Source organism: Coturnix japonica, chromosome 12 (genome assembly GCF_001577835.2).
Source record: "Coturnix japonica isolate 7356 chromosome 12, Coturnix japonica 2.1, whole genome shotgun sequence".
Classification (NCBI taxonomy): Eukaryota; Metazoa; Chordata; class Aves; order Galliformes; family Phasianidae; genus Coturnix; species Coturnix japonica.
In genome coordinates this window covers 11,912,425-11,927,625 of record NC_029527.1, presented here as the reverse complement: position 1 = coordinate 11,927,625, position 15,201 = coordinate 11,912,425, and the positions used below count along the sequence as shown (strand labels likewise).

General features: G+C 45.6%; 1 protein-coding gene across 1 annotated transcript in view; it reads left to right on the top strand.

Moving 5' to 3' along the window:
* Window positions 1-15,201, top strand: part of LRIG1 (leucine rich repeats and immunoglobulin like domains 1) — a 75,783-nt gene that overhangs the window by 38,543 nt on the left and 22,039 nt on the right. Inside the window, 4 exon segments of the mRNA XM_015875192.2 lie at window positions 8,444-8,581; window positions 9,596-9,739; window positions 11,960-12,103; window positions 13,038-13,181. Of these exon segments, the coding sequence (XP_015730678.1) occupies window positions 8,444-8,581; window positions 9,596-9,739; window positions 11,960-12,103; window positions 13,038-13,181 (570 nt within the window).

Below are 15,201 nucleotides of genomic sequence, written 5' to 3'. Positions count from 1 at the left end.
GGTTCAAAGCTCAGTGAGTAAAAGCATCAGTTTTGCCATTTACCTTCTGCTGTGTACGATGCTTAGCACTTCCATCATTGCTTCCACTGGCACCATTAGGAATAGAGCGTAATTCAGAGTAAAGAAATGCTTGAGTAAACAGCATTCACTAAAATGTGGACTCATCGTGTCTAGATTGGAAAATATTAGCAAAGAATCTCTAGAAAACTCACTTTTAGCTGAATAGGAGCAGATTACATGTTGGGTTTTATGGTGTTCGAAACCTATATTAAATTCCCCAAATAATTGCAGAGATGAACAACAGAGATGGTTTTAAAAGTTACGATCTTGGTGTTGTAAAACAGCTGCGCTGGTGGTAGGCGAAGAGGTTAAGGGAGATGGGGAAATGATTGGATGTACCTTTAGATGAAATGGTTTCCTAAGAATCCCTCTTGCTTCCAAGTGTGCATACATCTCACTTGGTAATAGGAATTCTTCTGTTCCCTGCATCTTGAGACCTTGTTCTGCAGTTTCCTGAAGCCATCCTCAACATGCTTTATTAACAACAAGGTGCCTAGACTCTTTAAGAAGAGCTGTTTCTGTTGTGAACTTGACCATTGCTTTTCCACATAGGAACTACTCCTTCTTATAGGCTGAACAGTCTCAGCTGAGTGCAGCTCCCCAGCGCAGCCTGCCCAGGGGCTATCTGTGCTCTGGCGACCTTGCTGACAAGAGAGATAAGCCCTTTCAACAGAGCACAAGTGTGTGTCATGTTGGAACAGACCAGCCAGCCTATCTACATCTCCCGAGTGCTAACAGGAGCTTGCTTGTCCAATCAAAAATCCTTGTTTCTGTAACTGCTGCCTTCTATCAGGGTCTGCTGCAAGTATCATTAGACTTTGAGTGTTTCATGGTCTGAGGGGTAGGTAGAGACTCGAGTATATTGTCCTTTATTATAAATATCTGCCTCAGTGTCAGGGTTTTAGAACCGTGCTCCTATCAGAGATGGGAGAAGCCTGTGGCATATTCTGGCAACGTTCAGGCACACGCAGTGTGTGCTATCAAGGAGTCTGCTTGTAATTACACGTTGGATTAATGTCCCAGCACTACGGGCAGAATCATTACATTTGGTTTGTGCTTAAATTGCTTCTCCACTTGTGTATTTTCCCCTCCTCACTCCTGTGGAGAGACAAAAACAAAACAAAGCCACCCACAGAACACATGCACTCACTAGGCTGTGGTGGATCTTCTTTACTTTGATCATGTATTACACAAAGAGAAACTAAAATCAGCATCAGGATTTAAGGATAAAAGTGCCTACATGCCTTATGATCCTGGACCCTATTGGCTTTCAGATGAAAATGCTAACCGTGTTAATGAGAAGCACAAAACTTGCTTGCAGTGACAATGAAAAGAGGATGCTGCCTGCTTGAGAGTGAGGCAGGGCAGCTGCCCTGGCTGCAGCTCTGGGTGAGTTACGTTGGCATCTTGTTGTGATTCTGCCTCTCCTTGTCACAAATCCCCCTTATCTTATAGGGCAGCATTGAGGTTGTGGGGTGAGGCAGCAGCCCTTGTACAGCTGCTGTACAAGTGTGGGCTGGTGGAGAGCAGGACCTCAACAGAGCACCAGTTTGAGGTGGATGCCAGGTTTTCTCATGCATTCAGTTTCTGATAGAAAATTGCATTTGGCTGGTAGATATCAGCAGCAAGGGAAAGAGTATGCTGAGCAGCCCCTATTGAGCATCCCTTGCACCAACCCTACAGGGTGCATCGTCCTTTAGATGGATGCATGGGTGCACGCAGTGACTCTGAAGATCAATGCCAAGGTGTTTCAACTGGAAGCTACGCTCAGGAAGGAAAGGTGTTGTAGTATTAAGTTCATAAAAGGTCAAGAAGACTCCTTACAGAGGGGTTGTGACAGGCAATGAAAGATGCTTTACTCAGCTTTTCAAGGGATCTGTTCTTTTTGTGAATGCAACATTTAAAAAGCTTCTCTGGAGTATTATCATCACGCTGCATCAAGTAGAACCAGAAGAAAGCGGAAAGACTCCAGTCCTTTTGGAACCACCCTGTTTGCTGATGGGGGGACTGTGCCCATAACAGGGTCTGTCTTGTCTTCAGAAATCTTAATTTGCTTTGATGTCATAACCGGTTGTGTAATCCGATGAGTAGATAAGGCAGCCTCTGTTTTAAAGATGACTGACTTCTGGTCCTGCCTGTCCTGCACATTTTACTCTACTAATGGATTGAGCGGTGAAAGCTGAGGAAGTTGCGTATTGCGAAATATATCCAAAATCGTATGGTGGCAAGTCAAAGTCTAGTGAGAATCCATGCAGATCAAGGAAGGTAGACAGCTTCTTTAAAATGACATCACTTACCTCAGTGGGTCTGACACACAGCGTACAGGTCTCTAACAAGTCAGAAAGTTTACATAAACACTGCCAATTCGAAAATATCCTGAGAGAATGCATCATTCTGAGTGTGGCTTTTTGGTTACATTAGCAGAAAGGCTTTGCTTCATGCAGACACTGCTGAACCTAAGAGGAGTCCTTAATGAATGTTCCAGGTCCAGCTTTCAGAAAGCACACTTGGCCTGTGCCCAGTCCTTACCCATGTGGTTGCTTCATGAGCCATGAGAATGTGCCTTGTTGTATTTGGATACCCAGAGCCTGAGGATGCTTTGAGCCCGTACTTGACCTACACCAGTCAGTGGTTGCAGTCTGTCAGGGTGAGAGGCAGATGAGCTTGGAGCTGTGGGCAGCCACAAAGTAGCCTTTAATGGTGTGAGAAGTTAGCCCTTGGAGTCATGCTAGTCTCACATGAATACTCCTGTTGACTGCAGTGAAACTGTTAGTGTGAATAACGGTTTGCTTGTGGGAACAAGGAGTTCATAACCCAGGCCTTCGTAATGTTACTGGATTGCAGTTGGCTGATGCTCCTGGATACAAGGGGCTGAATGAGCAAATCCCATCTCCCAGCCTGCTGTCAGACTGAGCACCCATGACCTGCAGGAGAGATCAGGGTTACCATTTCCTTAAAGGATGCGAGTCAAAGCATTGGTTTTAAAGCCGCTGTGTGTCTGGGCCCTTGTATGGCTGTGGGTGCTTTTCTTGGTGCTTACCCATCCTAAAGCACCGACACAGGCTGAGAGCATTGCTGTGCCCTGCAAAGACCTGGTTCTGAAGGAGAAGTTGGAAGAGGAAAGGTCCTAACATCCAGAACGTGTGAGCCTTTAAGGGAAGGTTGGGATACCTGTAAAAGTTGGGCCGTTTTTCCCCTCTCTTTTTGTGGCTGCTTGGCCTGCTGCTGCTCTGCTCTTGCGCAGGCAGCCAGCACCTGAACAAACAGAGCTGGATCTGTGGCAGCCTGGGTCCCTGCCAGGATTCCTCGGGGAAGGAGTGATTCAGAGCATCTGAGAAAAGTGGGGGCTGCTGCAGGCATCCTTGCTTCCTGCCCAAAGAATAACCCATGCAGTACTACTTTGAAAAGAAAGTAGGGCTGCTCCCTTAAGCAAATACAGCATGCGTTAGGCTGTATAGAAACATGCATTCTTGTAATGGTACCAAATCTTGAGCCTCGCAGATGATGCTGGCAAAGGCTGAGATGACAGTGCAGTGTCAGGCAGCCTTTTCAGAGCAGCTGGGAAGCCTGAAGGCTGACGTGCTTTGGGTAGTTCAGACTTGCAGGGGAAGGTCTCATGCACAGATTTCCAGCTTGTCACCTGCGTGCGTGTTCCTTCCATGCCCTGTTGCGTGGATGGTCTCACTGTTGCAAGGCAGATACTTCACAGCAACTTCTCTGTTGCTGTTGTCATAAATACAGATGTGTCTTTCAGTTTATCAAATCCAGCTCATCCTCCTTTTGTCATAGATGTTGCTCAGGCATTGCTTTCCACTATAATGCCGTGCCTTTTAGTTTTTCTACATGTAGTGAGTGATGTAGTAAAACCAGATGGCAGATAATTTAAGGTGTTAAGAAACCAGTACCTTAAATCTTCTTCATTTCCATGAGTATCAGTGTGAGCAGGAGGGCAGGTAACTCCAGGCCTGGGTCAGTCACGGTGTGTGTGAACCATCTTGTCTTGCTGTGGTTTTGGTCTCCATTCTGGCCGTGCCCTGCCTGACACTGAGCCTGGCGTGTCCTGCAGTAGCACACCTGTATCTTTCTGGCTCTGCCACTGGTTTGTTCTTTAGTACTTTCCCCGTATGGAAGCATTAACCAAACCGTGCACGTCTCACCCTCATGTTTTCAGTCCTATGATCTCTCTCATACTCTGACTTTGAAAATGTGCTCACACATTAATAGAACCCTACCCGACGTGCGGAGCCTCTTTTGAAGCTTGGTTTTATTCTTGATGCCTATAACAGGTGTCAGTTTTAATAGGTTTGCTGTATTAAGGCTTTCTTTTTTTCAGCGAGCCCCGCCAGCTCTGTAAGCTGACACTGCACGAAGGCTGAGCATGTGCTTCTCCCTGCCTCCAGCCTCACTTCACACCCCGCATTTGTGCTGTAAGTCAAGCTTAGTGTAAAGCAGGAGGTTTTGTGCTGCTGTATCTTAAGTCAGTTGGAGCAGAGCTGCTCACACATTCCCATTTGAGGGGCTGCTTGCTTTCTAATGGGCAGCTGCTGGGTGGAAATAAGTGCAGCTCTGACAACAGAGGAGTGTGTTTGCACTGCTCTCTGCATCCATCTCGGAGAAGTAGTGTGAAGCCACAATCTGAATTAAACTGATCAATGTATTCCAAGGGATGGGCTTGCTGTAAGGAGGAAGGTAAATTCATCTCCTATTAGATCAAGTGGAAAATGTTTCACAGCCTGTTTATCAAATAAATATTCACAAAGACGCTCTGAACTTGGAAATCCACTGGGATTAAAGTGTAACTTTACCTCTAAAATACAAGCTGGGATTCCTGAAAATGCTGTGAGCTTTTGACTTCGTGCCACCTGTTGTTTTCCTGCTGCCCCCTTCAGCTCCCTCCTGGCTCAGAGCAAACCCAAACATGCTTTACTGCACTGGACCACTCTGCTTGTTTTTGTGCCTTGGAGCAGCCTGGAGAAGAGCAGAGCGATCATTTGCTTCCTGATGAGCCCCATGTGGGCTCAGTTCAGCGAAGGGCTGACTGAGTTCAGTTCAAATCTGTAATCCCGAGGACTCTACTGGAGAGCTGTGCAGGGCTGCAGCATCTTGGGGTGCCGGTGGGGTAAGTGGTGCTGCGTGGGGGTTGGTACCCCCTGCACTCACCTTTCTGTTTGCAGCTGGAACTTGAGCTGCATACAGTGCTAAAGCCATCCAGCACTGACTTCGAGTTACCTTCATACAGCACCGACATCTGCTTCAGCTGCAAATGGGACATCTCCAGGAGCGAGGGTGGAATACAGCTATTATTGGAGCTGCCCTCATCTGTGAGCAAACCCAGATGGGCTCCTCAGTCCCTAGCGTTTATTTTTTCACTTGAGCTACTTTTACTCCAGATCCTTTCTCAGTCAGGGCAGCTTGCAGCATCTTAGTCTGCCAGTGCGTTACAGTGCAGATGGATAACCCAGTGGCAGAAAGGGGTTAAGCAACTTGTCCAAGGCAGATGAGTCGGTGCCAGAGCTTCGAATAGAAACTAAGAGCCTTGGCTCCTACTCCTGGCTCTTATTGCTCAATCTCTCTTTGAAGCCTTGTCATCTTACACTCTGAAGCTAATGCTGGCTAAAGAGAAGCAGGGAAATTTGTTTCCAAGCTGTGATACCTGAGAAGAGGGGAGTGGGGAGAGGAAAAGACACCTGGAGGCAGATTGGATGTGGAAGCAGCAGTAATTTCTGCTTTAAAGCCTGGTTCAGCAATTGGTACTAAAATCTGATCTGCCACCTTTGAAGCCATGGAAGTGTAAACTAAGGAGCTGGTCGGTACAGACTTAGCCCTTCTCCAGTTGGTGCTAAAGGAGAGAGGCAGTCATAGCTTTGTTACTCGTCTTTTTTTGCTATAAAATACCCTCGTGGTGGGATTGGGAACAAGGGATGGCAAACTGAAAGAAACCAAGTAGCAACAGGAAGGGTTAAATCACCTTGTAGCTCTTCCTGAAAGAGGAAAAAACGTAATCAAGCTAGTAAAAGGTTTGGCCAATGTTGCGTTCGTATCACATGCTTTGTATAGGAAAAGTCCGTGGGGCTGGTTTTGTTTGAAGAGAGCGCAGTGCTTTGCAGCAAACTGTCTGACATTCCCCAGCTGGGGCTGGCCAGGATGCTGCTTGGAGCTGAGCGTTCTGTTTGGAGCCAACCCATGTTTGAAGGAGATGGAGAGAGGCAGAGAACGAAGGCTGGTTTATTCCTGCGTGAAGTAATGCATCCATCTCATCTGCCAGCTGTAGCACGAAAAAAGCAAGATGCAAACGGACAGAAGGCACCTGGAAGCTACAAACATGGCTCGACAAATACAGTTCTTTTCTGCCTTTTTCTTCCTTCCTGAAACTCTGTCCTTTGGGAAGGGCTGGGAGCTCTGGCAGGCAGACTGGATATATGTTGAGTAACTAAAGCACAGAAATATTAATACTCCAAAAAAATAACATTGGCTTCTGAAGAGCATTTCATGTCCAAACTCACTTGGTGCTCTCACTCCCTTATAGACTTAGCTGCCCTGCACAGGAATTGTCAGGTAATTTATAGATTCTTCATGTTCATTTGTACAAGCCTTCATTTCCTGTTAATTTACAGCCAGATTCAACTCAGCCATCACAGCCCAGATGAGATCAGAGTTGAACTCACAGCCACTGCTTCAGCAGAACTCCAGAGAGCATGCTTGGGGTTTGCTTTCACTTAGCTCTGCTCTGAGGTACTTCCCTGAACCAGGTCACACGTTCTCATTTATTTCACTCTTATTTTGGGTTGGAAAAAAGATTGAAATTTTTGAACTTGCCCATTTTGCTTACTGAGGCCTCACAACATAAACTAGTCCTGCTGGAAATCTCCCTTACCACGTGTTTGGTTTATGGTGGTCACAAAAACGTGGATCTAGTGAGTTTTCCTGTATTTCAATCGTACTATTAACAAATTCACTGCAGCTCTGTTGCACTGTGTGCTGTGGATGTGAAAATTCACACGTCCTCCTTCCTCGCTGTAAAGGAATACGGTCAGTTGGGTAGCAGCCACATTGCTGCCTTTTCTACAGCTGGTGTGCCTGTAACCCATGCTCTAACCATTTGGGGACATAAGTTATGACTTCTCTTTGATTTTCCTGGGGCCTTTTTGCACCATGTAAGCAGAGCATTGCTCTGGCAGTGCAAAATTTGTCCTCAATGACTTTTTGAGCCAGCGCTGCATTAACTAAGGGGCATTTCAGCCTGTCAACCAAAGCAGCATTTCTTTGAGTTTCTGGGGTCCATTGCCATGTGCTGTGGGTGTTTCCTTCTGAGGGAGAGGCTCTTTGCAGGCACATGGGACAGGCAGGAGGAGAGCCGCTCCCCGGTGCCTCAAAGGCTCTGCCAGGCTCATGGGGCAGGAGGGGATTTCATGGAGCTGATGCTTTGCCAGGAGAGCTGGGGCATCCCGGTTTGCATTCAGAGTGCGTTCACTGGCAGCCGTCTGTGCTGGCTGTGCAGCAGGGAGGCAGCCTGATCAAGCCATGGTACTTGTCAGAACCCACTCTGCTATCTCTTATTATTCAGCAAGTTCTCAAGTGTCTGGTGAGCGTCTCTGTTTGGAGTGCCTCACTCTCAGCCTTGCCAGGAATATCAATGACTGGTCTAAATTCACATCAGGCATGCGCTCTGCTTCTTGTGACTAATGCATCATGTATTTATTTTTTAATTGGTTACTGTTCTCTCCACTGATTCAGACCGGAAAGAAACCAGAGGAAAGGACAGGGGATTTTTTGCTAGGCCTTGTTGAGTCCAGATGAAGTGTAGAGGTATTGAATTGTTTGGTGGCTGTGGAATCCTTCAATCAGTGCTGCTGATGAGGCAGCAAATGCATGTGGTTGTTACAGGGTCTACTTTCATAGCCAGTGCCTGGGCTAAGCACATGGTGCTGCATTCACCCTGATGGTGCACTGGGTCAAAGGCAGTGAAAGATGAGGAAATGTTTGCAAGAACGAGCCCTCATACAGTGTTTCTGTGTATTACAAATGACTGCAATGTAGTTCAGTGCTGAGTGCTTTCAGAAAGGTCCTTAGGAATTAGGGAAGCAATATTTTGTAACTTTTCTGGAGATCATTTATATTTGTGTTTCCTCTGCAGGTAGCTCTGTGTAAAGCACTGGCAGTAACAGAGAAACCTCCAAGTGTATGTGCCCCACTCCTTCTAGTTGTAGGAACAACGTGGGGGTTAGGGGAGTTATCTCTGGTGTGGATTTCTCCTGTGATACATAATGAAAGTGTGCTTCAAACCACTGTGTGTGAGCTCAGTAGCCGACCTGCTACAACTTCAGATGTTCTTATTTATCCAAGAGAAATCAATTGTCTCCATTTCTCCTCCTGACCGTTTCAGGCATCACAACAGGATCCGCAGCATTGAAGCAAGTCAACTGAAGCCCTACGTTGCCCTGGAAACGTTGGACCTGAGTTTCAATGACATCACGGAAATCCGAAACGGCTGCTTTCCACAGGGACTTCACATAAAGGAGCTGTGAGTTTCTCTGGTTGGGAACAGCTTTTGTTGAGTTACCACAGCAGAGAAAAGGGCCTCAAAGCTCTTCTTTTAAAAGAAGGGAAGGAATGACATAGAAAGCAGGGGCTTAATTGTAAGTTCTTTAAGTGCAAAGAGAATCGAATTGTCCCCACTGTGGGGTTATTTGTCGGACTTTTTGGATTTGTTTTCTAATATACCTGTAAAGAACACAGAATATTGTTTGTGTTGCATAGGAATCTCACAGCAAAGGAAAGTTACAGCATATCCATCAGACATGGGTGTCTTTTTGCTTAAGACCTAGAAGCCTGAGCTGCTGTGCAGGGCAGTATCTTCCCCAGTTTCCTGTTGCTTCCCAGATCAGCTCATTTGCACCAGAGAGAGGAGCAGGAAGGATTATTTTGTAATTACAATAAAGGTGGCTACTGAACATTAAGAACAGAAATTGCTCCTTAGTTATTTGACGTAAGCAGGAGGTGAAGCAGATTAATGCCCTCCCTACGGAGCTTTATCCCTAGTCTAAAAAGCTGTTTTATGTATCTTTGAAAAGCTGCATACAGATCTGTTAGCATTAAAGTTTGCACAGAAGCTTCTGCCCTGGTTGCAAGGAGATAGAAGAAGGTATGTGTTACACCCGATGTTTGTCTTTTGACCTGTAGGACCAGCCTCTGTGGGCAAGAGGAGGGTCCAAGTAAGAAAGAGCCCTGGGACAGACGCTGAGGGAAGAATCTTAAGAGATGGGGAATGGTTGGAGTCACTTTGCAATGCAGTATTCTCTAGTTTCTGCCTTCTGCTCCAAACTTTCTGAAGTAGGAGGGTATAGAGGAGGTCTCAGAGATCACACAGCACATCTCCACCTTTGTTGTATGGCTCTGGGGAAGGCACTGTGCTTCTTGTGCAGCCAGAAATCCAAACCACCTCTGTAATTCCACCAGCCTGTCTGGAGAGCAACTAAATGCCAATAAAAGGAGATTCTGACAGAACTGTTCATTTTTCTGCTGTGATTTATTGCAGCTACCTGGGGAGCAACAGAATCAGCACCCTGGAGCCTGGTGCTTTTGATAGTCTGTCACGGTCCCTGCTAACACTTCGTCTGAGTAAAAACAGGATCACTCAGCTTCCTGTCAAGGCATTCAGGCTGCCCAGGCTGACACAACTGTGAGTAGAAATGTGTGCTTTAATTAAGCTTCTTGATGGAGACAAAATGTCCCTGGGGATACGTGCACCAAATGTCACCCTTCCTCACCTGCTGTCTGTAAAACTCAGAACGTACTGCTCACAAGTCTTCTGTCAGCACATGCTGGGAGAGGTCCGTTTTTTTCCTCTTAACTCCTGGCTTCTCAGGCCATTCTCTTGATTGAGTGAGAAGGGATGGATGCTGCAGTGAGTAGCAGCATCTTGTGCAACGATAGCATAGAACAAATCTATTCCCTTGAAAACTGCTGGTGTCTGTGGTGCAAGTGAGGCTTGGAAGATGTGTCTGTTGTTGAGTGACAGAGCTCAGCCACCACATTAGGTTTTCAAGACCACACAGGTATCTTTATGTGGCAATAAAAAAGCAATGACGAAAGGTTGTTAAACTGTGCTGTGGTATTTGGGCAGAGAAAATAACACTCTAGATGAGTTAACACACACATCGTTATTGTCCTGCCTGCAGCCTGCATGGCAGGAGCTGCATGGAGACGCATGGACATCTGCAGCTATAAATATGCTTTATGGCGAATAGCAGCTCTAATGGGTGAACTTTTCCCATTTGCTTTTTCTGCTGGGAGAATGGTCCCTGCCTGAGGCCTCGAGCAGTTTTTCCATCACATTTGATAGGTGAAAGTTCAGCCTCTGTCTGTTAACAAAAGCTCCACAAAGGCTGTTGGAACTCACACCTCTACACCGCAACCTTTTGACTGAGAGCCAGGTCCTTAAGATGGGCTAATGAATGGATGTGCATTAGTGCTTGCATATGTGTAGAATTCACTGTCATTTTGGGATCGTGTAGCACAGCAGCATCTTAAGACTCTGTTGCCTCTCAGTTGGAAGTTGCTCTCCGTTAGCTGAGAGCTTGCAATATGCTGTGTCTGCACTGTGTGCAAAAGTGTAATAAACTGAAGGTCAACTCAGTCTGTGTTTTCACTGAAATTCAGAGTGATTGGTTTCTTAGACTCATAAGACAGTCTCACAGCTAGTTGTTTACCCTATAGATAAACAGGAATGAATAGCAATTTATACAGACTGGATGTGTTGTAGAATCTGTTGTGTACAGTTCTTTTTCTGGCCAAGCCTTGTTTAGCAATAGTCTAGGAAACGTATTCAGGCAGCAGTCCTTAGGACTGAAAACTTCCTAGTCGCTTACTTGACTTTAATTACTCTCAATTCAGTGCAACTTCAGCACTGTTATTTTAATGCAGTTACAAAGTAAGCTTGAAATTCCCCATCTTCCTCCTTTTACCAAAACAATTTCTGACATTGTAACCTTCATCGTTCTGTTCAACACAAACACTGAATGGGGAGGCCACCTTGGATCAATCCTTCAAGTGCAAAAGGTGTTGATTTGAGCAGCTTTGTCTACAATACACTGTGTCAGTAAAGTTCTTTACTGATGTTATGGTACAAGAATTTCACCTGGCGTGTCTGATAGTCCACAATGCTGTTCCACATGGGTTGGTGAAGAGCGCTGTGCTGATGTCTGTATCATTATTCTGAGGATAAAGAAAAAGAAAGTATTCCCAAGTCCTTGAGTTTCCCCTCACTCAATGGAGAAAAAGAAGAGGAAATTTAATGAAGCAAGCTGAAGATTTTTGTATAGGTGGAATACTAAGACTGGTTATTACTGGAAACAACTTGTTCCAGTCTTTATTAGTTTCTCCTCACAGGGGGGGGAAAGAAAAACAGGATTTATTTTAGGGGAACTGAGAGCTTTCTTTTCTAACTTTGCCATAAAACTTCCACTCGGGCTTCATACAGCACCCATTTGTTTCAGAGGGCGTTTTTACAGGGCCGTTAAAAAGTCCTGCAAAACCTTGGATTGTAAGGAAGAAAATGCTGATGTTTCATTGTGTTTGTTCAAATGGTGTGAAAATGGGTGAAAAGGATAAATGGCTTAAAAGATCTTCAGAGAAAAGAGGGTTGAAGAAGAATTGCAGCCCTGTCTCTGTTATTTCTCTGTAGTGAGAGTCTGTCGCAGGGTGAGTTTGTTTAACAGATGACACCCAGCTGACTTCCCAGGCTGGCTCTGGGATTGAAAGTTTCCGGTGTGCTTTGCTCTCTCCTGGGAACTGTTGATGGAGGAGTTGTTGGCATTGCTGTCCCCATTGTCTGCTGCACAGATGACTTTGTGAGAAAGGACTGGGATTTAATATACTTGTTTGGCTTTGGCAATTTTAGGGAGCTGAACCGGAATCGCATCCGCCTGATTGAAGGCCTGACATTCCAGGGACTGGACAGCCTGGAAGTCCTGAAACTCCAGCGCAACAACATCAGCAAACTGACTGATGGAGCTTTCTGGGGGCTGGCCAAGATGCAAGTTCTGTAAGTTGGAAAGCTCCATTCTTTTCTCTCAGACAGTCTAGACCTCACCTGTTAACATGGTCTTCTGTTTAGCAGACCTGTGGGCACTGGTGCCAGTCTTCATGTTTCTTTTCATGTCCTGCATGAAAAGATCTCTGCAGTGCTGCAGCAGCCTTTGTTTGACCCGCTGTTTACTCATTGCTCTGCTAGGTGTTCAGTAAAAAATCCTGTCTTTCAAGCTGTGGCAGTGTTCCTTTGTAAGCTTACCAGTTTGAACGTTCAGTAAGTTCTCAATTGGGCTTTAAATAAAAGTTCATCTGGCTCCTGTACCTTTCTTTCAACTGATACATGGAAACTATGCATTGCAGACCTGATTATTCTGCCTCTGGGGAAACCTAGAAACTAAAGCTGGTTTAATCTCAGTGATGCGTTCTTTCCGTAGGAGAGAGCAAATAGAACAGTCATTGCAGAGAAATGCTTGAAAGTTGCAATGTGATTGGCTTTCAAGTGTTTGTAAAGTCACAAGCGATCAAGGCAGTATGTTTGTGGAAGCTGCTGTCACACAACTGAGACTCTGCAAATACAAACTTGAATGGGATGCTTAGCCCAATTTACATGCAGTGGAGCATACCTCTGCAGTCACACCTCATTCTGGGCTTTAAGCCCTCGGAACATACCGGCTTGGCAGCTTGTGGCTGTGTGTTGGTGGCAGAGAGTGTTCTGCCTTTGTACTGAGAGGCTGTGTGGGGCTGCGTATGGTAGAGGGCTTTGGGCTAAGGGAGGGCCTTACACCTTTCCCTTGTGTTGCACTTGATTTTCTATCCCTCGCTTGCACAAGAAGTGCCTACACATGGGTGTATCCACATAGGTATGTAGAAATGTGTGCAGGAATAGCTAAAATATTCTTGTTGGAGATGTTGCACATCTGTCAATTCCTTCCAATTTTTTTCCACAGGCACCTGGATTATAACAGCCTGACAGAAGTAAACAGCGGCTCGCTCTATGGCCTTTCATCCCTCCACCAGCTTCACCTCAGTAACAACTCCATATCCCGCATCAACCCTGATGGCTGGAGCTTCTGTCAGAAGCTGCATGAGCTGTAAGTTGTTTCCCGCCGTGGTTGTTCAGTCAGAATTTGATGCTAATGTAAAGCTGGCAAGCAACGGGAGTAAGGACTCCACAGCTTCCACTGTATAAACACGTAGAAATGCAGGAACTGCAGCCTCGAAGCAATGCCCTTGTTATTCATAATGTTATGACCTTCACAATACCTGTTTAAAATACATCTGCACCAGAAGTGAAGATTAGAATTGACTGAAAGTAGGCAGTGCTGAAAAACCTGGAGAGTTTGTGACCTGTGGCTTACCAGGACTTTATCTAGTTAGGAGACATGTGCTGCTTGTTGTGTGACTGTACAGCCTGAAGGAAGTTTTGTTTTGTCCTCTCTATTTACAAAGAACAATCTTGTTTTTAGTTAGCAGAGATTTGGCTCTTTAAAGGCAGTTCTCCTTCTTTCTCCTATTTACACGTCACCCTTCCTGTTGGATTCGGTTGTTGAGAGGTAAATGCATTGCCTTTGCTCTCCTGAGATTTCCAGCTGTGAATATGGTCTCTTTGATAAATGAAAGAAACCCTTGCTGTTGCGGAAAGCCCCACAAAGTGTGTCTTTGGGGTCTGTGGCACTGCTTAATGCCTTTTTGAAGAGACACACATGGACGCTTGCAGTATTTACAGAAGTAGCTGTCATCCCCTCGGTGGGACTGTGGATAGATTCACTTTTTTCTCTGGAGGACTTGACACATGTGGTTAGTGGAACTGTAATTCATTCTGCTTGATGCTCAGAAATCTCTTGTTAAATATTGTTAGGGATTCTCCTCCACCAGAGACCACTGAGCTCGCTGTTTTCAGTGGCTTGCTCAGGATTCAGACTAGAGGTCTCTATCTGCCTATCCAGCTGTGAGTTCCTCATCTTTTGGATTTGGATTCAAAGTTAGCTGGTCCTCACACATGTGGTTCCACTAAGTTTAGAAGCTCTTGAATAAATATTGTTGCACACTGACCAACTATGATATTCTGTTAAACCCGAATTATTCATTCAGATGTGGATTTTTCTTTTGGCACAGGGAGATATTTTTGTTGTTAGTTGAATACATATGTGATTGTTTAATCAACTAATTTTCCAAACTGTTGTGAAATTGTCCATGCCTGAAGGGTTCTTTTGCTTGGCCTGGTGCTGCAGACAGCTACAGTTCCTTAACATGCAGATCAGCAACTGATACTTTACTAGGTTAAGGTAGCATCAGTGTAGAAATCTTCAAGGCGAATGTATCAGAAACAGAACTGTGCTCTGCCCATGACCTGCTTAAATCTGAAGCATCAAAAAGGGGAGTGTATATTTGTAAGGCACTCGGCTGGATCCCTGGAACAGCCAAATTTGGATCTCTAAACTGCTTTAGTAATGGAGCTCTGGGAGCTTTTTGCTCTCAGAGAGTCAATATCCAGCTGCTCTGTTGAAGCTCTATTTCAACATGAGTTCCAGTGGGATGGGTAAGTCCCCATTTGCATCTTGCAGAGCTTACATCAGAGCTCCTTTAGGGAGAAACACGCTTGTTTCTTTTACCTCACATTGTCTTTGCAAACCCTTCAGGTTTAGCTGAGAAGTTGCACTTGGTGCTGGATCATTATATCTCCAGTATGGATTGGGATCTCCTGCAAACATCGAGCTCTTCTGGCTCAGAGGCTCTCTTCTTCAGTAACCATGTAACCCACCATGCTGGAAGGCTTCACTTGCTGTGGTGCAGAATGGAGCAGGTTTGGGAAAGGCCTGGTGGAGGTGGTAGGAGGCACTGAGGCACGCTCGGCCCGACAGGCAGGATTGCACTAGTGCGAGGCCAGAGATGACAGTGTTAGCTGAGATTGGGAAGGCGATTATGTGGGTGTTAGCACACATCTCTGCAAAATATTACAGGCTGTTGCAGGTGTTGCCTTTAGGGTAAGGCTGCTGCAAGAGAGCCATCAGATACTCGTAACTGAAACTCCCACAGCAAAAGAGTGCTTGTAGGAGAGGTCTGCTCTGAAATTGAAGAGTGAGGAAAGGAAATAGTAGATACACCTATGCT